The sequence below is a fragment of the Camelus dromedarius genome, chromosome 3 (assembly GCF_036321535.1).
Source record: "Camelus dromedarius isolate mCamDro1 chromosome 3, mCamDro1.pat, whole genome shotgun sequence".
NCBI lineage: Eukaryota > Metazoa > Chordata > Mammalia > Artiodactyla > Camelidae > Camelus > Camelus dromedarius.
The window spans coordinates 36,005,545-36,032,159 of record NC_087438.1 but is presented as its reverse complement, the minus strand read 5'-3'; the positions used below and the strand labels follow the sequence as shown (position 1 = coordinate 36,032,159).

Sequence of the window (26,615 nt, the reverse complement as noted above, 5' to 3'; positions counted from 1 at the left end):
TTAGAATATTTTTAAAATTTTGCTGAATGTTAAAAGCATTTTTTCTGTAGCATGACCATAAATATTCATAAGGTAAGACAAATATAACTTCTACATGAAATACCATAATTTATTTTCAGTGTGGCACAGCTCAGTGTGGCACAGTTCAAATGGAAAGTAACATTGATAGGGAGCAGTCATGTGAAACTGTTCAAAAGAAAGTTTTTTTATTCTGAATATTGTTCTCTGTATAGTATTAATTTTAAAAGATCCAACTAAAGTTCAGTTTAGAAATATAATTTATATTTTTTGCTTTCTCAGATGAAGCTTTAAGCATATGTTTCTAATAATTCAGTTAAAATATGCTGAGTTGTGTATTTTTAAATAGAATCTGTATTGAAAAGATTCCAAAATATTTGTTTGAACAGGCACTCAGCATCTCGATGAAAACTGTTGGAAAAGAAAAATTTTCAGAGTCATTCTGCTCTCTTGAGTACCCAAGCCAACTAAACTGGTACAGTTAACACTTCTGTAAGAGGCCAGGAGCCAAGAAATGTAGCGCTTCCTGGACTGCTTTTCAACAGGCCTTCAAGCCAACTTAGTGGTTGATATTAATACCGTTGAGTTTTCAGAGTAATAAGCTACAAGTAGAACATCTATATCTCTTTCTATCAATATTGTACTTATTAGTCTCTGTTAGTAATCCTTGATTAGTTTAAATCTCTGCTTTATATTGGCATTAAAGATGTGGGTTTGTTTTTTTTTTTTAATTTTATGGGGTATCATTCTTACAAAACAAGAAGAGAATTGCCCTGTAGAGTATGACCTCAAACTGTTTCCCAGAAGTAAATATTTTTTACATTACTTTTTAGTACTAGTGAGTGTCACAGTAGAGATGTAAGTTACATAGACTACCTTAATGCTTTGGGAGAAGTGTTAGTTATCTCAGACCATCCAATTTGTAAGTAGGGTTAGTTTATTCAGTCTCTGACCCTTTTGTTTTCATTGTATTCCCTTGAGATTTATTGACGCCACTGAATTCATTTAGCAGTTATATGCTTAATATAGATAGTATGTCACATTGATCTCTATGTCCACGTGTTTGCTGTAGTAAGTGCTCTTCGATACTTGTGTTGAACTAGAAAGTACCCACCATATTTAGGTGTTGTGGTGAAGAGTAAATAATGAAAGAAAGATTAATAGATTCTGTATGCTAACTAGGACTAGACTAAATTTAACATCTATACTACCATTTCGCTAATGTCACAGAGTTACTTGGAGAAACAGCAGAAAGTAAAATTCCAGTCACTTGGTTTTTCAAGTGCTTCCCACAAGATTAGATTAATTGTCTCCAAAAACAGTTACCATACTTAAATTTTAAGCTTCTTTCAGAAACATAAATGTAGAGGATTTATATGGACTCAATGATAAATCTCCTGGTTTTTCTTCTGTTTATTATTTGGATCTATGTATAATCTGAAATAGCAAATTATATACAGTGTGGGACACAGTGTCATTTGTGACTTCAAGGGATGCGAGAAATAGCAGAGGAATGCAGTCATTTCATGCACCTCTGTCTCATCTTTCCATTTGAGGTAGTTTATTACTGGAAAGAAAACAAATGGAAGGAGTTTCAATAAGGAACTGAAGGGGTAAATGACTGCAAATGTGGTAGAAAACCAGAATCTGCAGTTGATTGAGACACAGTTATGAGAAGGAAGCATACAAATAAATAGTAGCATTTTAGGGTATGTTTCTGAAATTTGAGAAAAGTAAAATAAGGCAAAATATATTTAGTGTCTTGAAGTTCCATTTGATAGTTCTTTGGGTAAGTTTCACAAAAGATATGGTTGAGATCACTAACCCTTAGTACATGAACCAAGAAATAGGAATTGGCCCATAAAGAAGTAGAGCCTCTTTAGTAGAGGAACGTTTTTGTCTAATTTCTCTGATTTAGTGCCAGATGCTTTTTGAGAGAATATTCAAAGCTGTGTCTGTCTAAATTTCATTGTTGAAAACTGACAGCTGCTATATTTCTTTTTAATAACTGATTAAAGCTTTTTCTGTTATTATGTCTCCTCTATTGCCAAATTCCTTAAGTTTAAAACAGTGTTTAAAGTAATAGCATCATGAAACAAAAGCTTTATTCTGTGGATTAGATAATACTTCTTTTGTGACATTTTCTTTTCCCACCAAAAGTGAGAAGTGAATGCCTTGCCTTGGTACATCCCATTTCTAATGAAGGACAAGAAGTTATTTTCTTCAATGGCTGACTTCCAGAATTTCTGGCTGAACGTTCTTTGTCAAGCGTATATTCCCTTCTCTAGGCCTTTCCATATAGAGCCCACAAACATCGTCAATGTGAATGATGTCATTCAGAGAGTTAGCGACCATGCCTCTGCCTTGAACAAGAGGATTCATTACTACAGCCGGCTCACTGCTCCTGCAGACAAGGCACTGGTAAGGGGCAAAGCATTGCTAATTGTCTAAGGTTAAGTTGAAACTAACAATGAACAACATAAGCCAGGGCAATTCCCAGTGGTTGAACTCTTTGCTGGCCATATTCCAAGGACAGCATCATGGAAGGTCAAAGACATTAATTAGTACATGTTCTACATCTTAGGCTAGTTCATTCCTATTAGCCTGGCATAGAGAGATTTGAAACAATCTATGTTGAAACAGCCTAGAGATTTCTTGGATTAAATTCTTCTAATCCACAATCCTAAAGAATTATTGAAGTAGTTTAGGTTGTTGATTAATAACAGATTCTACTTAGTCCATTCAACTTTTAATTTTGAAGCTACAAGGGAAAAATGTTTTTAGAAATTTTCTACAGGAGTGGGAAACTGAAATATATATATATATACATATATAATATTTCCTTATTTAGCAGTGACATTTTATAGATCAAAAACAAGAGTCAAAGGGCAGATAGTAAACATTTTAGGTTTTGTGGGCCACATACTATCATATATTCTTTTCCACCTTTGTTTTATAATCATTAAAAATATAAAAACCATCCTTAGCAAAAGAGTTGTGAAAAATCAGGTTTAAGGTCAGATTTGGCCTATCAGCCATAGTTTTTTCACTCTTGATCTTACAAAATCTGTATTATTATCTTAAGATCAAAAATATGTAAGTAATTTTGTTACTTATGAGAATTACCATGTATGAGAAATTCAGAAATTTGAAAGTTTAAAGAAAAATGAAACATTCTGGGAGAAAAAAATAATGATTTTTTTAATAGGTAACAGTAAAAAGGGAGAAGGGATTCAGTATCCTTTAGATATTTACTGAGGGGCAAGGACTGGATTAGTTACTTGAACACAGATGAGTCATTTTATGCCCTGTGAATGATTAAAATCTCCTTTTGTGTAGTCAAAATAGGGACTTCCAAAATATTCTGGGTGGGATAATTGTTTTTCCCGAATTTTTTCACTTTTTCCTCTCCTGCGTCTTTACATCAGTAGTTGTGGTAAAGTCTTGGTTCCATAACAGAATTACCTAAGCCCCTGGGGAGTGGAAGTAATCCAGTATCTCCAGGTCTAGTTCAGACATCCTACAGGCTGTACTTGTGGAAACAAACTTTGGAGATACCCAGCGGGCCAGTCTAGGCCTGAGTGTACGTTGTTTGCCTGGAAATTGAGTCAGCATTCTACACTTTTGTTAACTGCCAGTGAGATGACTCTAATTAATCAAAATATATAAACAGTGATCTATGATTAACAAAGTGATATGACCATTTTTAATGAATGTGTGTGTATATCCACACTCATTTTCTGAGAATCTCAAAATTATTTTTCCTAAAAGATTTTTAAGGGAAGAACAATATGAACCACGTATCAGGTCTTTGCAGAGTTATACCTTTTTATTTCTGAAAATTTCCCTTTTTACCTTAATCTTTTAATTCTAAATTGAAGAAGTACAGTATGTTATTTGGCTGTCAACATCTCTTAGATTCTTACCAGTAAAAAGCGTGGCCTGCCCAGCAGCATCAGCATCACTGAGAGCATGTTAGAAATGCAGACTCAGTCCTTATACCAGACCTACTGAATCAAAATCTGTATTTTGGCACATTCTCTGTATGAATCACAAGAACATTCAAGTTTGAAAAGCACTGTCCCAGGCCACTGACAGACTGTAGGATCCAATCCTCCAATTTTTCTGTATCTCCTAAGAATTTATCCTCCAGCCTCTAATCCTATTCCCTATAATTTTCAATTTTCACTCTTCCTGAACTTGCTTTGTTAGATGTCATGATTTATCTCCTGCCTGATGCAGATATGGTCTGGTCCCTTTTTAGTTTTTTACTCCATGGTAGAAGACAGCAGAACTCAGACCCATGAGGGTTGGGGGTAAAAAGAAGATAGCAGTTCTCTTTCCATGTATGCTTTTGTATCCCTAGGAAATAGTTGTTTCCAAAGCCACACCAGTCATAGTATTCAAGACGTTCTTTGCCTACAAGACAGCACCAGTCATATACATGAATAGAGAAGGATTTGACACTTTTTCTTTTTGTACAAGTTTATATCCAGTCTATGTACTGAGGCCAAATGTTCCATCACTTCCTTGAAGTTTTTCCCAACTCTTCCCCTCACTTAAGGCCCAACTCTCCTTCATCTAGAATTACTTAATCTCAGTCTTTCTGGCTCTTCTTTCTTCTAGCTCATGAATGAAAATAAAAGTATTCTGACATTTGCACATTCTGAGAATTCATTCTCATTTCAGATGAACAATTTTTTATTGATAGTCTTTAAACTCTTTCTCCTTTAGATCTTCTAATTTTAGATCTGCTATATTTGAAAAGTAATTTTCATGTTCATTAATCAGGAATACAAGTTTATTTGTTGTATAATACAAAGTTTATTTGTTCATGATATTTGGAAATGCGTTTAGAGTCAGATACTTTGATGTATTGAAAATATCCTGTTTTGAACATTTACTGGTTCTAACATTTCTCTACTTTTTCTCTTTTTCACCAGATTGCCCCAGATCATGTAGTTCCAGCTCCAGAAGAATGTTATGTATATAGTCCTTTAGGTTCTGCTTATAAACTTCAAAGTTACACTGAAGGATATGGTAAAAACACCAGTTTAGTAACCATGTGAGTAAAACTACTTTTTGGAGCATAACTTAAACTTTATGTAAGTGAAAATTATTAATTATTTAAATTTTTGCCTTAAAAAATGTTTGAAAAGTCAAACTTCATATTTTTACTCCTATTACTCTGTGTTTTCAGTTTTATGATTTGGAATACCATGATGGGAACATCTATACTAAGTATTCCTTGGGGCATAAAACAGGTAATATAATTTTCAGCACAATTTTTGACAGAATTTTTTTCTCTTTGTATTATAAGTTTTACAGTAGAGGTTTTAATAAATCTATATAAAATTTATTAAAGAAAATATATGATTATGTTTAATTTTACATTAGTTGTCAGAGTTTTGCCATAATTGTTTAGGATAATGTATTATGAACCATATGAATTTATTCTAACATGACAATATATGTTGTTCTGTATTTTTATTTTTAAACAGGCTGGGTTTACTACTGGAATATGTGTCATCATGCTGATGGGCCTTTTAACACTTTATTGCTGCTACAGAGTAGTGAAATCACGAGCTATGATATGTAAGAATTTGCCACAGTAAAAATACATTAGTGATATTCATATTAATATATAATATGTTTATGTAGAATTTCCTGTTGCAGTAGATCACTAATGTGTACATTTCACAAGTGTGTTAACTATCTATTTTGTGCCTAAAGATTTACTTCTCTAATTTATAGCACTTGGTTGAACTGATCTGTTAATAAATTTAGTTAGTGGTTACTTTTGATATTCTGAGAGGCTAGAAGTTCTCTGCAGAATGCATTTATTTTAGTGCTAATTTCCTCTTAAGAGTAATTTTAAAACTCATATTTTAAAAATAAGGTCTTTGCCAGAACTAAATTGATAATTCTATGATTCTTATCGGTTAGTGATAACTTGTTCTGTCCTATCCTGCCCAAAAGATCTAAATGTTGGAATCTCCTGAAAGTAGAAATTGTAAATACGAAAATGTGAGCAATATGTCCTTTGTCATGAACTCTCAGAGTTGTACCGACACATTTCTTCCACTCACCTCTATAAATTTTGGATCATTTTAGATTCTTTTAAAGTGGTTTATGACCTAAATAGACATACATTATTTCATTAAATCTTAGCAAGTATGAATCAACAGACCAAGCTTTGCCTCCAATTTTCTTCTGCCTCTACTAAGAAATGGTATATTTTCTCTTAATTGTACTATTTATTCATGTCCCTTTCCCATTATCCACAAGTCCCTTGGTGCTCTTACAGATCTGCTAAATTCTATATATGATATAGGCAGTTAGCCCTTACTTTATTATTTCTTGTCAATTTCTTTCCCATTCACTGTTTGAATGAATTTTACATCATGTTAGTTTGTTTGTATCTGCCTATATTTTCCATTGTAATTTCAGTTGATTGTAAAGGATAACCTTTCAGGTTCTGTTTTTACATGTCTTCTCAATTTTCTGTTATTTAACTTTTAAATTCTTGACTCATTTGAAATTGAAATTGGCATTTCATATGAAGTATGACTCAAGAAAATTTCCTTCATATTGTTATAAGTATAATAAATATTATTGGATAATGTCTTCTGTCCCTTATAATTTTGTCTAGCCTTGGTTAATCACTTGTTTTTATTAATTACAAAATTTTGTGATACTACAAATCTACTTCTCATATTATCTCTACTATTGCATTGATGTACATTTTTTTAAAGTATTTGTTCTATAATGTTTTACTTACTGTTATTTCATAATATGGTCTAATATTTGGTGGTGGGATAACTATAATCTTTTGCTAAATATTTTGAGTTAATTTGGAGAACACAAATTATGAATATGGAATATATGATTAGCATCTAATTTTATTCTTTCTCTTTCATTTTCATCTAGCATCAGTGGATACCACTACATGGGAATATCCAGATGTCTGCAGATACTATTTTGGTTCCTTTGGGCAGTGGTCGAGTCTCCTTTTCTCCTTGGTATCTCTTATTGGAGCAATGATAGTTTATTGGGTTCTTATGTCTAATTTTCTTTTTAATACTGGAAAGTTTATTTTTAGTAAGTATCCATCATATACTTTAATACAGTTACTTTCAGATACAATAATGTTTTGGTTTCAGCCTTAAATCCTGGATTTGGGATTAATAAAGTAGAAAGTAATATTTGCAATTCTGGGAGATGTACTTGATTCAGTTTGTTTTCTGTGATTATGATCTCAAATATAATGTGTATGTTCATTTCCAAAAATTAATTGTTTTAAGCATTTCTTTCAATCTTTACCACAAAATGTTAGTCTAACGGAAACACTTAGGAAGTTCATTGTTATTTGTTGCTAAAGAATTTGATCTGTAGAATCTCAAGGAAACAAATTTCAGTCACTTATTTTCAAAATATTAAGATCTAAAATTAGGAAACAATAGAATAATGGAATTTACGTGGTAAATATATTCCTTACATACCGCAGAATTGTTCTTTGCCCAAATCAGCTACTTGAATTCTAAAAGGAGTCAGAAAGTTCTTAGAAATTCATACCAGATACTTTTTATAATATTTTTAAATTGGATAGAGAAAGTTTATTTTATATTAAATTAAGAGTTCACATTTTTTTCCCCACTCATAGGCTTAAAGTTTAATATATGTTTAGCTGGGTTTAAATAAGCCCTGTATATTTAAACATCTAGATTTGCATGAAAACCAAATTTCAAAATAAATTCTAACATAATTACAATAGCTAATTTCCCTAAGAGCTTTTGAGGGGCAGATGAGTGAGGGGAATAAATTCTATTTTTATTGTATGAAAGATTTTGAAATATTTCAATCTACCAAAAAAATGCAGAGGCTAATATAAACACAAGTGTACCCACTAATGAGTTTTCACGTCTTAACATTTTGCCAAATTTACATTAGTTCTTTATTCTTACAGGCATAATTGAAGCCTCAGTTGTACTCCTCAATTTTGTTTTCCTTCTTCCCTAAATTTGGTACAAAATATGGTACATACATGGCTTTTGTTCTCTTACTGTATAAACATATAAGCAACATATAGTATTATTTTGCATGCTTTTAATCTGTATAAATGCTTTTGCAACTTGCTTTTTTTCTGTCATCTTCTTTAATAATACATTGTTCTCATTCATTTTAACTGCTTTATTCCGTAATATAAATGTGCCATGACTTTGTCCATTCTCTTGCTGATACTTGTTTTCAGTTACTTTGCTGTTCAAACGAGACTTTGTTAAACATCATTGTTTGTCTCCTTGGGTTCGTGTGGGAGAGTTTCTTCAAACTGTATACCTATAATACAAATTTCTGAAACAAAATATCCGCATTTTCAACTTTACTAGAAATTACCAAATTGTTCTTTATGATTCTTATACTAGTTACACTCCTGCCAACAGTTTATGAAAATTCCCCTTTTTCCACACCCTCATCCACACTTGGTATTATCAGACTTAAATTTTACCAATTGGGATATGGTTTTTGCATTTCATGAAGTGACATTAGACATCTTTTCTTAGTTATATTTGAACATTAGATAGCCTTTTCATATCCTTTACCCATTTTCAAACTATTGGATTGTTGGTCTTTTTCTTATTTATTTATTGGAGCTCTTTGTAAACTTTGGATACTAATATTTTATTTATTTTTACATGCAAATATCTTCTAGTTAGTGGCTTATCTTTACTTTGTATGTGGTAGCTCTGTTGTTCAGAAGTCTTTTTTTTTTTTTTACTTTCCAATTGCTCATTCTTTTCCATTATAATTTATAACTCGTCCATATATATTTTAGAGTCAACTTGTCAAATTCCACAGAAAAATGCCAATCAGAATTTGACTGAAATTGTATTGAATTTATCAATCAGTGTACCATAATGTATTAAACACTACCATATTTGATGTCATTAGGGTACTGAGTTTAAGGTTTGATTGGAATTGCTTTGGACTTATGAGTGTGGAGAAAATAATATCATTAGGATACTGAGTCTTACTATCCATGGCATGGAATAGTTTTCCATTTATTTTGGTCTTTTAAAATATCTTTTAAATTTTTATTGATAAAGTTCTTGCATATCTTCTTTTTAGAGTTATTTTATTCTCTGTACCTTAATTTTTTTCTTTTTGGTAAAGCAGTTTTAGTTTAATATACAAGCACACTTACTTTTTATTATAGAAAATTTCAAACATGTACAAATAAACAGGACAGTATAAGAAATCCTCATGTTCTTCTCACCGATTTTCAACCATTATCAACATTCTCCCATTCTTGAATCAGATGATACCAGTGTTTCTCAAATACCAGTGTTTTTTCAGTATTGCCTTAAGAAGGCTGTTTTAGACATTTTTATTTCCTAATTGCCTTCCCATGAAATTTTAATATCACAGATATATTGTATATGCATTTATAAACTATATATGTATCTGTGTTTTATATGTAAAAAGAGTAAGTTTTTCTTTCATCCCTTAGGAGTGAATTTTCCCCCTTAAGTAATATAGTATCCATTGAGAAAACATGATTTATGTACCCACTCCCCACCCCAATTAATATGGTTATTATATATAATAATATATAGATTATATTATTATACAATAATAAATACAGTTCTCTTTTTTAGATTGAATTTATATTCATTGAAGTACACAAATCCTGGCCATACAATTTTGACAGATGGATACATCCATGTAACCCACACCCCACCCACTTCGTGAAACATTTCCATCTTCCCAGAAAGTAGTGATGCGTTTTTTAATTATAAAAAATTCAGATTATTTGTTGCTGTTATAAAGAAACCTAATTCATTTTTTAACATCTTTATCTTGAATCTAGGAAACATGTTGAACTCTCATTGATTATAATTATGTAGATTCACTTTGAATTTTCTATGTAGATAGTTATGTCATCCATGAATAATGAAAATTTCTTTTTATCTAGTTATTATTTTTATAATAATATGTATATACACACATATTTAGTATATACATACACATATTCACACAGACACATACACCATATATATGTTTATATATGCACATATACATATTTATCTTTTTTAAACTGAAGTTGTATAGACACAGTGCTGGAAGACATCCTTACATTGTTTCTAAGGAAATCTAATGTTTTACCATTAAATTTTATGTTAGTTGTGGGTTATTGGTTGTATCCTTTAATAATTTTAAGATGTTCCAGCCTATTGTTTTCTAAAGCGTTTTTATTAATGTATGCTGGATTTTACCAAATATTTAATCTACATCTCTTGAAACGATTGTAAAGCTTTTCTCCTTTAAATTGTTAATATGGTGAATTAAATGAATACATTTTGTAGTGTTTAAATCATTCTTATATTCTGGGATAAACTTAATTTATAAGTCATGATGCATATTTTAAAATTTCTTCCTGGATTCAGTTTACTCTGTGGGTGAGTGGGGCTCATATTTTATTTAGAACTTTTGTGTCTTTTCATAAGAGATACTGACCTAGAATTTTTCTTTTCCTACTGTCCTTGTTGAGCCTTGGTGTATTAGGGCTGCTGTAACAAATTACTGTAAACTGTTTGGCTTAAAACAAGAGAAATTTATTTTCCCACAATCCTGGAAACTCAAAGTCCAAAATCAAAGTGTCTGTGGAGCTCTCTGCTCCCTCTGAAGCCTTTAGGGAAGAAACCTTCCTTGCCTCTTCCTAGTTTCTGGTGGCTGGCAATCTTTGGCATTCCTTGACTTGTAGCTGTGTGTGTCTTCACTGGCCATCTCCTCTCAGTGTCTTTTTTTCCTGTTCTTATTAAGGACACCACTCACTGAATTTAGGGCCTACCCTAATCCAGTATAATCTAATCTTAACTGATTATATTTGCAAAGACTGATTACAAATAAGGCCACATTCTAAGGTTCCTGATGGACATGGATTTGGGGAGAACACATTATACTTGGTGTAAAGGTTTTACTAGCCTTATGTAAGTCTTTGGCATCAGGAATTATATAAAGATTCATAACTTCCAATTTTAAATCACTAATAACCCTTGAAGATACTGTAAAAACCTAGAGAACTAGACTACTTCTTTAATTCTATCTTGAGAAACATACAACGGAGGTGAATGATTCACATATTTAACTTACTTTATGACCTTTAAATCTAATCCAACATTTTTTACTATCTTATTTAACTTTTACATCACTGTTATGAATGCTTACTAAGGGTACAAAAGGTTAACATCAAACAGAATAAAGTAAATTCCCTCAGGCAAGTAAGAAAACATTCTTTACCCATTCTCTTATTCACTATAGAATAATATGAATGCTCAGGTATCTGCATATACTTTTTATTTTGCTATAAGTGTAACTTAGTGGTGCTTGTGAGCAATAATTACTATGTAGCCTTCAGTTTATAAAAGCATGGCCTATACTTTGTGAAAACTTTAAGTATTTTCCAGATAAATTCAACTGGTATAATTGTTGGCTTTCCCCCTTTTACAGACTTTAGAACAGTACTACGTAAGACATTTATATAAATTAGTGTGAGTATGGGGGGGGGTTATATACATTATCTTTATCCCAGGGATTTTAACTAAATTCAGCCTTGTAGATTTTTTTTTTATCTTCAATTGTGTAAAAATTTTCACAGTGAGACTGTGACACCAGTAACATCATTCCTATAAGTCAAAAAGCTGCAGAAGGTAAAGCTATGTTAACAATGAAGTAATCTTGGTTCAGTGTACTAGATAATGTTACCACACATTAGTCTTAAAAGATTTTTATAGATAAAAGACTTTAGAGGATGATTGATTTAGCATCTTTCACTCAGTATTAAACTATATGTTCCCCTTAACTTTTAGATTTTATTCATCACATTAATGACACAGACGCTATACTGAGTACCAATGATAGCAACCCTGGTAAGTAGTTTGGAATTGAAAGTTTGGCTTATTTCTTTATTCACCATCTTGCTTCAAAAAGGATTTAAGGTAGAATATCATTTTATTTTAGGTAAATAACCAGCACAAAATCATTATCTTTACATTAAGCCACTAAGTTGTTAGCAGTCAGTATGTAAAAAACAAAACAAAACTCCACAAAAGTTTGTATTAATGTGAGCTAAACAATATTTAGTTCATATTATACAATTCACAATTATAGCTCACATCTATAGTATCCATATTTGCCTATGAATGATCAGTACATATTTTCAAGGACCTCTATCACTGCTAATTGTTTTGGAAGTATAGAAGCATAGTTCTTAGTTTGTTAACTTAGTTTTTGACATTTATTGTTTTAGTTACTAATATTTAAGGTATACAAATCTGTGTCCTAAATTTCCTAATAATGAACCAAACTTATTAAACATGGAAAAATAAATTGAAAATATGACCCAAAACAGTCTTAATTTCTTAGAAAAGTTTCCTTTAATCAATTCGTTAAAAATAAACTTTCACGCCTATGGGTTTATCCAACATGGCAGTCACAGAAAAAGTGGATGGAAGAGCTAATGTAACCTTAACAGTCATACTGTTAACCTTGAACATCACCTAAAGCTTTTATGTATTTATGTTTCAGAGATACTGAATTGATATCATTTTGATGGAGGTACACATTGATCACTAAGGGGACAGTTCATTCAGTATGTATTTATTAAGCCTACTGTGTGTCAGGAACTGTCCTAGGCTCTGGAATACAACAAATAGATAAAGAGTCTCACCTCTCATGAAGCATATATTCCAATATTTGCTATTCAGTGTCGTACTTTACCCCTTAATAGAACTGATAAACCTGTCATTTGAAAATTAGTGAAGTACTAGCTTTTATTTTTGTGAACACACACCTTTGAATAATTATACTAAAATGTTTTATACTTGTCTTAAAAGAAACATTCACTTTACTATTGCTGTTATGATATCAGTTGATGAAACTAGTTTATTAATATCTAATGGGATTTCTTCAGTAGAGAGTCAGTTGATTGTTGAGTTCATGAATATCACAGCCACACTGATAACTTGGAGAGCACCATCAGCAAAGTCAGTTTACTTTGCATAGTGTTATGTTGATACTAGCACTTCTTGATTCTTCTGTTTATTTTGAACAATGGGTTAAATAGAGTATGAAACAGTCCTTCCTTGTTGTGTTTTTTTGGGGTTTTTTTTTTAGGGTTTGTTAAGGTCACTTTTAGCAGTAATATTCTATGAAGTGTTCCTTTTTTTTTTTTTTATTGAGTTATAGTCATTTTACAATGTTGTGTCAAATTCCAGTGTAGAGCACAATTTTTCAGTTATACATGAACATACATATATTCATTTTCACATTTTTTTTTTCCACTGTGAGTCCTTCCTTGTTAATATAAGAAATTACAGCTGACATTGATGGGATACTTACTGGGTACAGGCATTGTTCTAAATGTTTTACAGCAGCTCAATATGGTAGATACTGTTCTCTCCATTTTCTAGGTACAGAAACCAAGGCACAGGGAAGTTAGTGATTTACCTAAGGTTACATAAACATTCAGTGAGAGAGCTGAGATTCTTTATTCAGTCAGTTTACTTCCATAGCCTGTGTCCTTTACCACTGTAATAATTAGCACAAGAAAAATTCAAGTGAATTTACTTCTGTTCGGAGCATAGAATAAAAAAGTACATGTTAAAATGCTGACCAAGAAAGAAAGAGAAAGAAAATTATTTGGCTTTGTGGCATGCCAAATAATGGATAGAGAATAAAATTTAGAACAGAACTTACAGTGACTATCACTCTCTCTTTGACTAGTGATGAGTGTGATTGTTGCTCAGCATTTTTCATTAGCATTAAGCATTCTTTACAAAGAGCCGATTACTAGCAAAAGTACCATTATCAAACTAGAAACACAGTGAGAATGATTTGTATTCTTTCTGCTAACAGAAGAAATTGCCACTTGTAGATCAGTGTTTAGAAAAATATATTTTACTCACTTCCCAGTTGTCTGGACTCTTGATTTCTTGAGCTGCTATAAGCTATGATAAAAATCCAGGAGAATTACTCTGGATTGCTAGAATTCAAGATTCTTAAGCTTACTATAAGCAATAATTGGGTTTTGGCAGTACCATGGCAGTTATTTCGGTGATGTCCGCTTTTTATTCCAAACCCATAGGTTTTATTTATTATTAGGAGCAACCTCTTCTTTGGCCTTTGTATGAGCACAACAATTACCCTGAATGATATTTTTCATATTATTGTATAAATAAGATCAAATATCATCCAACCCAGTATTTTCTCTCTGGCAATGGAATCAAAGGATATTTGGTGGGATAACTATAGTTTCCAGTAGAGATTAAGGATATACCTCAAAATTTTCCAGCATCCTCCTACCATTAATTATTTATAGGTAAAAGATTCCAAATATATCTAAATATAACCCTCTATTTTTTTTTTTCAGAAAGGAGAAACTTAGTATTCATGGTAAAAACTGAGGTTGGTAGAGCAAGTGTCAGTCTCAGGGGTAGTCATTTTCTGCTCTTTGTGGTCTACTCTAATCTGATACTTTCCTATTGCAGTGATTTGTCCAAGTGCCAGGAATAGTGACCATCCTGACAATGACTCTATGATTTTCTACGCCAATGACACGGAAATCCACCAGTTTGAAAAATGGTGGAATAAATCCAAGACAGTGCCCTTTTACCTCATAGGGCTCCTCCTGCCACTGCTTAATTTCAAATCTCCTTCATTTTTTTCAAAATTTAATATCCTAGGTAAGCTGAAGCACTGTGTTATAGAACCTCTATGTAGTAGAATACGTGCTGGATTCTGTGGAAATATGATCTGACTAGGGAAATAATTACCTTCCAGGCCTGTTCATCTATGTTTAATTTATTCATTCATATATTACCTTGTTTTTTGGTTTTCTTTATGGAGTTTGGCACAGAGAAAAATGTAGATGACTATTTCAAGTCCAATCCCTTTCTTACGATGAATTGTTGGGATTCCCATTCTTCCCTTACTGAACAATTATTCCTCATTTCCTCTAAGAGTACAACTTAAAAAAAGTAGACTAAGATTCCAGGAAGAGAGATCCAAAGTGGATATTTCCAATTCTAAGGGTTGGAAATATTTGAACTTAATAAGAAAGGTTATGGAATATTTTCCCCTACAATTTGTATTTAAGAGTATAGCACAGAATTATCACTTGACTTTCGATCTGAGATATCATTCTCTAGTGCAGATTCTTTAGGCTTATTATGCTTTTGCTCTCTTCCTCAGTGCTTTTTCTTTCTTGGAACACTGTTGCGTCCTTAAAGGAACAGACTTCTTTTTGTGAGACCAATTTTTCAGAAATTTCTGAAATCACAGAATAAATTTCAGAAATTGCTGAATCACTAAAGGAATGTTTTATCTTCTTTTATAACACTGAACCTTAAGATGACAAAAGGAACCCCCAGCGAAAGCTCATATCTGGTTAACTAAAGACAAGGATATCATTCATAAAGAATTGATAACCCCAAATAGACCTTAGGATTTCCCCTCCTCCCTATAGATCTGATCTGGTAGGCAGCCTAGAGTACAAAATAAGTGGGTTACTCATCACATCAAGGAGACGACTTTTGGGTTTTCAGAAGACCAAAGGAAGAGGTAAGTGTATTTCTCTGCACCTATGTCTCACAACAGAATTCACTATAAGACAACCACAGACACGCACAGAAAATGAAGAATTGTGATTATATAAGCTTTGGCCTCTTGTTTTCATCCTTTCTGAATCAGCTAACCTCCAAACCCACAGTAGAGCTTATAAAGCTCATTTGTGGTTTCCTGATTTGCTTGCCAACTTTCCTATGGAACAGATTTTTAAAAGTTAGCGTGTAAACTTACAGAAGAATTTGCTCAATTGGGCAGAACAATCACTAGACTTCTAACCAGCTTGATTATCCTCTGCCTCCTTGAGGATATTCTGCTTTCCCCTTTTTTCTTGATACTTTCCCTTTTAAAACTACTTACAGCTTCTTTAGAGAAATTAGCATCTAATTCCTCTAGAAACCTTCCTGGATTCCTTGACTCTACTCCATAATGACTGGACTTAATTCCTTAAATCCTCTAACTTCCAGACTACTAAAAAACTCTGAAATTCTGAGTGCACACTTTATCCTGTGTATAAATACCTGTGAATGGCATCTGTAATCTTTCCATCTAGCAAATAGTACTACCCAATCAAAACCTCATCTGGGTACTAGATTAGATTGCTCATGGATTATTTGGCTTATTATTGCTTTTCTCAAGTAAGTTTATGATCCACATTCACTACTTTTCTTTCTGTCCTTTTACACTAAGTGTTGTGACAGACTTTTCCAACTTACTGACCATTTCTAATACTTCCAATACAAAGAATAAGAGACAGTTTCATGTTGGGTTTTTTCTCTCGTATATAACCTTACAATTTTTAATGGACTGTCTACATGTATCCACCACGAAACTTAGCTCATCAATCAGGCAGTTTTGCATTCAGCAATACATGAGCTACTTTCATCTAGTTCTTCTTAGGCCTACTACATAATGTTTTGCTTTGATTTCTGGTAACTCGCAAAGCTTGTTTCTGTTTTTTAGATTTCACTTGGGTTTTAGTGGGCATAGCCAATTAATTTATCAAACTTCTCTGAGAATGGAGAAACAAAGCTTGATTGTAAAATAGTCTGTAAAGCATACAAAGATGATAAATGGTTTCTGAATTTTTCCTCACAGGCACAGTGTCCGTTCTCTATTTGATTTTTCTTGTTACCTTGAAGGCTATTCGCTTGGGATTTCATTTGGAGTTTCATTGGTTTATGCCAACAGAATTTTTTGTCGCAGGTGAGCTATTTTGGCCAAATAAAGAATTAATAAATACAATAATGCAATCTTAACTTAACTATTGTTACTATAAAACAAGTAATGGTACTTTTTGTGGTAAGCATTTTTATTAATGCTGTTAAGCTAAAAACAGGAGTACAGTTGAAAATACACTGATTTTTTTGCAGTTAGGGATTACCAGGGCCCTTTGTCATTTCTACTTGAGAATTGAAGTTCATTGAAGTTACAATGCAGCTGAAAAATCAAGAACTCATTCTCTAGACTTCTGAGAAAACATACCTCTAGAATTTCATAGACTTAGAACATAGTGATAAATATATGTGGAGAATATAGCTAATTAACATCATCATTCACCTTGTGGGTTTTTTTTTTTTTAATATTGCTGGTTTTCAGGCTAATTAAGATAGTGATTATTAAGTGTTCCCTTCCTCCTTTTTTTTTTTTTTTGTTATAACTTGGCAATATATTAATTTTCACCTAGTTTTAGGGGATTTTGGACATGATAGAAGCACCATGGAGTAATGAATGGATAATGCTAAATGAGGAGACAAACTGGAAAATGAAATGACTGTTGTGCTTGTGTCTTAAAAACTAATAAGGGGAAAGTAATACAAAATTCTGTTGTTGGTTTAGAACGACTGCTTTCTTTCCATTTTTCAACTGTTGATTCTGGCAGTCTAGCATCTCAAGTCTCTATTCAGTATCTGATGATACTCTCTAAAGTCTGTAATTATAGTTGTCTACACTCCTTTTGTTTTTTTTCATTACAACATTCCTGAGTTTTCCAGGTGTGTTAAGTCGGTGATCATTGGAAGTTGTTGTTTATATTACCATGATTACTTATTTTCAGATCATCTGGATGCATCAGCTTTGATTTTTTTTTATTTCTATTAGAAGCCCACAAAGACTAAAAAGTCAGTGTAATTCAGGATAAAGGAAGTACTGGGGCTTGAAAGGCATACTTCTTTCCCAGATTGTATTTAAAATTAGACACTGATGAAAATGGCAACTTTAAACTAGTTCTTCCATTGATTAATAAAAATAGTCTAGAATATTATTTTCTAAAAGTAGATCTATACTGATTTATAATGAGTCTTAGTGATAAAAGTTTATGATAATCATAGGACATTAAGAGATAAATATGAGGGAAAGGGAGAGTATAAATAGTTATTTAGGAGATGGAAAAGAGAACATATTTAAATAGATACCAAGCCATTTATTTCACTTTACTTCATTTCTAAATGACATGAGGGGAGAATCATGAGGACTAAAAGAGGTTTGTATAAATATTTATGGTCCTGAAATTAATTACTTTATTGTGATTGAAGACTTTCTCAAGAATGAAAATGTGTCATAAATCTTTTTCAGTAAAGGCTAATTAAAAATCAGCGAATTTTGGAGGGTGTGAATCCTTATAATCCTGATGAAAAATTCTCATAAACTTGCAGTTCTAATTGTATCTTTATGCATTCTTGTTTCTAAAAATTTATTTTTCAGTTCGGTAGATCCCATCACCATTCCTCCCAGGTAATTGGAAAAATAATGAGAAAAATATCTACTCATGTATTTCACTTTATCTTTTCCTGCCTACTCAAGGACTTTACTTTTGCAATTATCCTTTCTTTATCCTTAATCATGTATGATCAAATTTTTCCTACTGAATTATTTCTACCAGTATACAAACCTATCTCCTAATCTAAAAACAAAAAACTCGTATGACCCTTGTGTTCCCCTCTAGCTTTTGCTTCCTTTTAAAGAAAAACTGTCCAAAAGAGTTGTCTGTGTTCGCTGTCTCCACTTCCTCCATTTTGTCTTGAACTCACTTCTGTTAGGCTTTTGCCCTAATCACTCCACTGGTGGCCAATTACTCCATCTTGCTAAATTCAATGACCAAATCTCATGCCTCTTCTTACTCAACCTATCAGCAACATGGAGCACATTTGGTCACTCCTTCCATCTTAAAACAGTTTTTACTTAACTTCTAAAACCCCATTCTCTCTTGTTTCTTCTACGTAACTGTTCCTTCTCTTACTTCTGACCAGTAAATGATAGAGTCATCTGGGGTTTACTCAGACAACTCTCTACCTTTATTCCCTAAATAATGTCACTTATATATTGTCTATATGGTGACTAGTCCCAATTTTTTATCTCTAGCCCAGATCTTGCCACTGAAATTCATACTCATATATCTCATTGCTCCTTCTACATCTCCAGTTGGATGTCCACTGGGTATCTCAAACTTAAATTTACAAAAATCAAATACTTGTTTTCTTCCACATTCACCTCCATCCCATCAACCAGCTTAACCTATTCTTCTCCCAGGCTTCTCTATCTCAGAAAATGATAGTTCCAATTTACCACTTGCTCAGGCCAAACACTTTGGAGTCATACTTGATTGTTCTTTTTTTTTTTTTTTTTCCACCTCGTGTATCTTTAAAGCATGGTGGCTGTACTTTCAAAATGAATTGACAGACTACTTCTTACCATTTCCACCAAAAAGCACTATGTCGAGCTCCTAATCTCACCTGGATTATTGTGGTAGCTCCATAACTAATCTCACTGTGTCCACTTTGTCTCCCCATCCATGGTCTGTTCTACACCTAACAGATGGAGTGATGTTTTTAAAACATAACCTTTAAAAGCCTCTAATGGTCCCATCTCATTTGGAATTAAGGCAAGTCTTTATCATAGATTACAGGCCCTGTATGATCTGATTCCTGGCTTCCCCTCTGATTTCATCCCCTATTACTTTCCCATTTATTCAGTCTACTCCAGCCACATTGTCTTCCTTGCTGTTCCAGAAAAAAGCCAAGCACACTCATATCTCAGAATCTTTGCACTTAGTATTTCCTGTGGAGGAAATGTCATTGTCTTTTTCTCAGTTATCTACGTGGTTGGTATTGTTAGAGAGGTCTTCCCTGACTTCCTTCCTTCCTCACCCCTTCTTCTTGTGCCTTATTTTCTTTAGAGCTCTCATCACTACCATATCTCATGTGCAAGTATCCCTCTAAACCTGTTAAGTTCCTGCTTCTGACAATGAATTCAAACATTGAGGCATATCTATTATAATCCACTTGGTTCCTGAATTTCAGACATAAAGTAGCACAAGTTAAGACGACAAAGGATTTATCTAAAAATGTTTCTGAATCTATTTGGTTCTTGAATTCAGATAGTGAAAGTTTAGATGGTAAGGAACACCTGTATCTTTTTGTTTGTTTGTTTTAACCTATGTGTCTGTCTCCCTTAACTAGAATGTTAGCATTCTGAGAAAATAAATCTTTGTTTTTGTTTTTTTATACTTTTCTATTACTATTGTATCCCCAAGACCTATAAAACTTCTGGCATATAGTGAGTGCTCAATAAATAATTATTAAATGAATAAATGCTTATATCTCCTCCCTCCTAAATCCCATTAAACCAAGAATATAGAAAGAAATGTAAAAAAACACAAAGAATCTATAGAAGAGACAATGGCAAAGAGACAGCAGCAGATTTTTAGAAGCTAGAAAACTGATACATGGTTGGTAACTGACAGCAAAGCAGAGAAAGCTGAAATATAAGTTTCTGTAGAGAGGAGGTCAGTTTGAACTACACAATCCTTGAAAGCCTCAGCATTTGGAGACATTTGGGTAACTCGGAAAGTAAGGGTAAGGAGAAAGGCTTAAAATGGGAGAATTCCTTGAAAGTTTACATCAGAAATAATTAGATATAAGCCATCCCTTTTCCTCTTCAACCTACTGAGAAATAGAAGAAACTAAATCAGACAGGCTCTGGACTTGGGTTTGCCAAGCACAACAAAAGGGTAGGAATAAGCTCTAGTCTGAAAATGGGTTAAGTGGAAGCATATATGCTGAATGATGAGACCATACGCCCACCCTATGCCCCTCCAATTCTCTTTTCTTTACTGCTTGGCTCCTGGAGTGCTGACAGCATAGGGTAATAGAGGATTCTCCTCAGGAGAAACTGATAAGCCCAAGAGGAAAGACCCAAAGTCTCGGATATTTGGATTCTACCAAAGAAATGGCAGGTACCTTGCTTGTATCCAACCATTTTGATGTCTACTAAATATTCATTTTTTTTAGTACTTCACTTTTAAATATAAACAAACAGACAAAGATCACTTGTGGATATTTGTGGAAAGCCTCTTATATAAAAATAAAACAAGAGAGATTAAAAAGGAACTTAAAGGGAAAAGAATAAGAGGGAACAAAAGCAAAATTCTAGACATTACATCCTCAGAGTGACAAAAGGTAGTGATATATCCATGAAATGATATTTGGATGCAAAGGAAGAAAGGAAAGAAGGGGAGAGTTTTGTCTAGGATGTAATGTAATCGAAATTAGGAATTCAAAGAAAATTTGGAAGATAAAGCTAACTTCCCAAAAAGTAGAGTTGAAATTATGGATGGATGGATGGAAAGATGGACGGATGGATGGATGGTTGGAAAGAAGAAAGAGAAGGAGGGAGGGAGGAAGAGAAGATGGGAAGGAGGTAGGAAAAATAGGAAAGATAAGAAAATTAAAGAATTAATAGAGGTGGTCCAATATTCAGCTGAAAATAGTTCCATAAAGAAGAAAATGAAGGTGAGGAAATTATCAAATTTCCCCAGAACTGAAGAACATATATTTCTAGATATAAGGACCCAAAGTGCCCAGCCATGAATGAGTCCCACACCAAAATATATCATCATAAAATGTCAGAACACCAGGGTAAAAGAAAAGAGCTTTCTGGGGGAAGGACAAATCTGTACAAAAAGTCTGGCATCAGAATAGTATCAGACTTTTTAACAACTCTGAAAACTAGAAGACAATAGAAGTGTCATCGAAGGTCTCAGAATAAGTTACTTTAACCTAAAACTCTTAATCCCACCATACTCTCATTCAAGTGTTAGAGTACAATAAAGAAACTTTCGGAAAGTTAAGTCTCACAAAATTTTACCTTCCATGCACTCTTTCTCAGGAAAAAACTACAAAATGCCTCCACCAAAAAGAAGCAGTAAATCAAGAAGTTCCCAGAATAATGGTGAAGGGAAATCCTAGGATACAGCTGTATAGCAGGCCTAGCAAGCAACCAGCCCAGACAACAGCAGGTAGACAGATGGCCCCAGGAGGCATTTCCTCCAAGAAAAAAATTAAATGGAAAAGATTATTTGATATGTTGTATGGATGAAATTTTTTCCATTCTTTTGGAGAGTTTGGGAAGAATTAGTGTTAACTGGAAAATTAGGCAACCAAAAAGGAAAAAGTCAATTATTACCCCCAATAAAGCAGGTCAACAAAAGTATATTTATATAAGAAAGAAAGATGTAATAATATATTCTGTGACTTAATGATGAATAATACATAATAATCATAAAAAATAAAACATTGAATATTGATTCTGAAAAATCAAAATTATGGTTGTATTGGGATAGGAGATGGGAAACTTAGGGGTGGTAGTGATATAAAAGTTTCTGCAACCAGAAAAAAATAATTGTCTAACCACATACACTTTAAATAGTTTTGGGGGGAGAGTATATCTCAGTCCTGGGTTCAATCCCCAGTACCTCCACTAAATAATAAATAAACTTAATTACCTACCCTCACTCAAAAAAAAAGCTTAAATAGTTTTGTTATTTGCTTTTCATTAAGAGTAAACTACATTTTACCCCTCACTCAGTATTTTATAATGCCTCCAAATATAATGGAATTTCTCTTGTTTTACTTTTTATGTGTATGCCCCACATTTTTTTTGTTTTTGCTTTTGAACTTTTTATTGAAGTAAAATGTGCGTATACAAAAATGCACAACTCATAAGTGTATAGCTTGATTAATTTTCACAAACTGAACACACTAGACACCCAGCACCCAGATCAAAAACAGAAATTATTAGCACTCCAGCAATCCCTCTCATTCTCACTACCAGTCACTATGCTGTCTCCCTGCAGAGATAACCACTGTTCTAACTTCAAATGCCAGAAGTTAATTTTGTCTGTTTTTTGACTGAATATAAATGGAATATACAGTATGTATTCTTTTGTGTCTGGTTTCTTCAATCACCATTATATTGTGATATTGAGCCGTATTTTTGTGTGTATTCATAGTTTATTCATTCTCATTGGCATTTCATTGTATAACTATACCACAGTTTGTCTTTTACTGTTAAGGGACATTGAAATAGTCTCCAGTTTTTGACTGTTATGTTTAGTGTAGCACTCTTCATTCTCATATGTATCTTTTGGTGAACATATGGCTGCTTTCTCTTGAGTATAAACCTAGGAGTGGAATTGGAATTGCTAGGTCAAAGGGTATGCATGTATTCTGCTTTAGTAGATATTGCCAAACAGCTTTCCAGAATGGTTGTACCAATTTTCTTTCCCACCAGCAGTGTTTGAAAGTTCTTATTGCTCCATGTCTTCACCAACACTTCCGTTTTCCATCTGTTTCATCTAGCTTTCCTGGTGGGTATGTAGTGGTATGTGGTTTTAACTTGCATTTCCAAGATGGCTAATAAAGTTAGCACCTTTTTATATGTGAATTTGCAATTTGAATTTCCTCTTTTGTCAAGTGCCTCTTCAAGTCTTTTGCCCACTTTTATGTCTGTTTTATTCTTATTGATTTATAGGAGTTGTTTATACATTCTATACATGTCCTTTGTCAGATTAATGTATTCAATTATTTTCTCCCTCTCTTCTTCCTTCCTTCCTTAATAATAAAATAAGCAGTCTGAGAATGATTGAATGTTTGGGGTTTCTTTAAAACCACTTTTTGAAGGAATCCATCTTCTTTAATTTACTACACATTGATCATGATGTAAATGGGTTCTTTAAAAGGCATATTTTCCACACAAAAACTTGTACGTGAATGTTCATAGCAGCAATATTCATAATAGCCAAAAAGTGGAAACAGTACAAATACCCATCACTGATGAATAGATATATGTGGTATATCCATACAATGGAAAATTATTTGGCAATAGAAAGGAGTAAAGTATTGTGATGGTTGCACAACTCTGTGAATATACTAAAAATTCTTTAATTGTGCACTTTAAATGGGTGAAATATATGTGAATTATATCCTAATAAAGCTGTTAAAAATAATCTTAGGTTTTCAAGAAACTCACTCAAAAAGACAGTTTTTGTTGGTTAATGGGAAAAAGCTGGGTGATTAATTTGACAAGTTAGAAACAACAGTGGTTTCAACTGCCTTAATTAGAAAATAATCAACTAACAAGTAGGTTGCTTCAGGAGGCATTGGAGAGGTAATAGATGTTGATTGCTCTAAAAGACAGGGGAGATCAGCTAAATTGAAGAGAGCTTATTGAAAACTAATAAATCTTAGCAAAAAGCAAGATCATTTAAACTGTTTAAAATAGAATGTTGACCACTTCTGGGTCTGAGAGTCCTTTATTCTGAAAATAAATGAATGCCTTTGATTATGTGTCATACATTGTCCAAAAAGACATGGCCAGCTGCCTCTTGGGAGCTTACAGTTGAGCAGTCAGACCACATTGTGAATTAATGATTGTAGTACAAAGATGCAAGAGACATAGTATAGTAGTATAGAGAAATTACATGTAAATTAGGAATCAAGAGAAGGATCCTAAATAAGGAATGGTTTAAGGCCAAAAGGAGTTATTTAAATGAAGAATTGGAGGAAGGGGCTTATACCAGGTCAAGGAGTCAACATGTTTAAGTAACAATTACGGTCTGCGAATGCATGAACCCATTTAGGAAATTACAGTTTGGATGGCCGAAGTGAAAGAGTACTTGTTGGGGAAGTAATAAGAGATAAGGATAAAGCGGCAAAGGCCAGATCATGAAGAGCATTCTATTCCAAGCTAAAAATAACTCTAGTTGGCTATGAGACTCTCCTTCCCTTTATTTGGGGTTGGATGAACTAAGAGATAGGCTTCTATGTCTTTAGGTCAGTAGGGTAATGGAAGAATAGTCCTATAATTCCCTGCCTAAAAATAGAATTCATAATGTAGCTGCTATAGACCAGAATAAACAAGCCCCAAAAAGTTAAGCTGAGGTCAGAGGTGCTATAGCATCATTATTCGCTCTCTGAATCAACAGGATATGTAGAAAAGCAATGTTGGTGAAAACACTGACATAACCATGGGATAAAGCCAAAATATTGCTGAGATGATCATTCAGCTGGGAGATGACTGATCCTGTGCTCAGATACCATCTCACTGCCTGCTATCTTAAACCACTTCCAATACCAACTCTGTCAGTTCGAGTTCTCCAGTAAGCAGACATCAAAATGGAGTTAGATGTGCAAGAGATTAATTGATGGAGCACTTATAAAAAGGAGAGTGCGAGCAGGAGTCAGTTGCTACATCAGACCACATTGTAGCTCAGATCTGGAAGGAGAGAAGGAGGGAAGGACAATTGGGTAGGAACAGATTCAGAATGTTGTAGCCAACCCAATGTGAGCTCTGTCAAAGACTGCCTGCAGAGGAGGCCAGGGTTGGGCAAAAGTGATCAGGCCCTAATACCCTGCTTTGCACGGTCATTGGCTAGCGGCTGCCTAGCAAGAGTGTGACTTCTGCTTGATTAAATCTGCAGATCCCAAAGAGGCTGCAGCTGAAGGTTATTCTCATGGCTGAATACTATTTCATTGTATATATTTTACCACATCTTAATTGATTCATTTGTTGATGGACTTAGGTTTTTTCTAAATCTTGGCTATTAACAAATAATGCTGCATTGAACATAGTGCAGATATCTCTTCAAAATAACTGTTTTTATTTCCTTTGGATATATACCCAGAAGTAGGGTTGCTGGATCATATGGTAGTTTTATTTAAAGATTTTTGAGCAACCGTCATACCATTCTCCATAGTGGCTGCACCAATTTACATTCCTACCAACAATGCACGAGTTCCTTTTTCTCCATATCCTGACAAATACTTGTTATATCTTGTCTTTTTGATGATTGCCATTCTAACAGGTGTGAGGCAATATATCATTGTGTTTTTGATTTGCCTTCCCCTGATGATTAATGATGTTGAGCACTTTTACATGTACCTTTTGGCTGCTTGTATGTCTTCTCCGGAAAATAATCTGTACACATACCTCATTTTATTGTGCTTTGATTTGCACTTCCCAGGTATTGTTTTTTCTTTACAGATTGAAGGTTTGTGGCAACCCTGCATTAAAAAAGTCTCTAGGCATCATTTTTCCAACAGCGTTTGTTCACTTCATGTCTCTGTGTCACATTTTGGTAATTCTCACAATTTTCAAACCTTATTGTTACTATATTTGTTATGTTTTTATGTGTGTCTTTAAAGCTGAAGCAGGTCTCTTGTAGGTAGCATCTAGTTGGGTCTTGTTTATTTTATCCATTTAGCCACTCTTTGTCTTTTGATTGGAGAATTTAGTCCATTTACACTTAAAGTAATTACTGATATGTCTGAACTTACTATTGCCTTTTAGTTGATTTCTGGTTGTTTTGTAATCCCTTTGTTGCTTTCTTCCTTTCTTGCTCGCTTCCTTTGTGATTTGATGACTTTGAATCTTACTTGAGAGTTTTTTATTTGTTTCTCTACAAATACTATCTCCAAATAATAAATCATGTGTAAATAATAATTTTATCATCTTCCAAGAAATGGGGCTTCTATTATAATTATTTAAGTATGATGCTAACTGTTGATCTGAAGTGATCATTCTTTTTCTTGTGAAGAAAGTATCCTTCTATTCCCACTTTATTGAGTTTTTTAACAAAAGGGGAAGTTGCCCCCATATTTTATCTTATTGCTGAGATGTAAAAAATTTAAGATTATAGA

The 26,615-nt window shown here is 33.2% G+C and overlaps 1 protein-coding gene across 6 annotated transcripts in view; it reads left to right on the top strand.

The window, feature by feature from the left end:
• SLC38A9 (solute carrier family 38 member 9) overlaps nucleotides 1-26,615 on the top strand; it is an 82,019-nt gene that overhangs the window by 35,793 nt on the left and 19,611 nt on the right. For 3 of the 6 annotated variants that reach the window (XR_004134447.2, XM_010977761.3, XM_064480670.1), the window contains exons 3-10: nucleotides 2,307-2,439; nucleotides 4,962-5,083; nucleotides 5,219-5,282; nucleotides 5,520-5,613; nucleotides 6,949-7,119; nucleotides 11,886-11,945; nucleotides 14,565-14,759; nucleotides 16,738-16,845. Coding sequence is in view for 5 of the 6 variants with exons in the window: in XM_010977761.3 (XP_010976063.2) it covers nucleotides 2,307-2,439; nucleotides 4,962-5,083; nucleotides 5,219-5,282; nucleotides 5,520-5,613; nucleotides 6,949-7,119; nucleotides 11,886-11,945; nucleotides 14,565-14,759; nucleotides 16,738-16,845 (947 nt within the window). In the remaining variant the exon portion in view is untranslated. Of the gene's footprint in view, nucleotides 1-2,178; nucleotides 2,440-4,961; nucleotides 5,084-5,218; nucleotides 5,283-5,519; nucleotides 5,614-6,948; nucleotides 7,120-11,885; nucleotides 11,946-14,564; nucleotides 14,760-16,737; nucleotides 16,846-26,615 lie in introns of all 6 variants that reach the window. The other 3 variants (XM_064480684.1, XM_031445250.2, XM_064480677.1) reach the window with 2 other exon arrangements.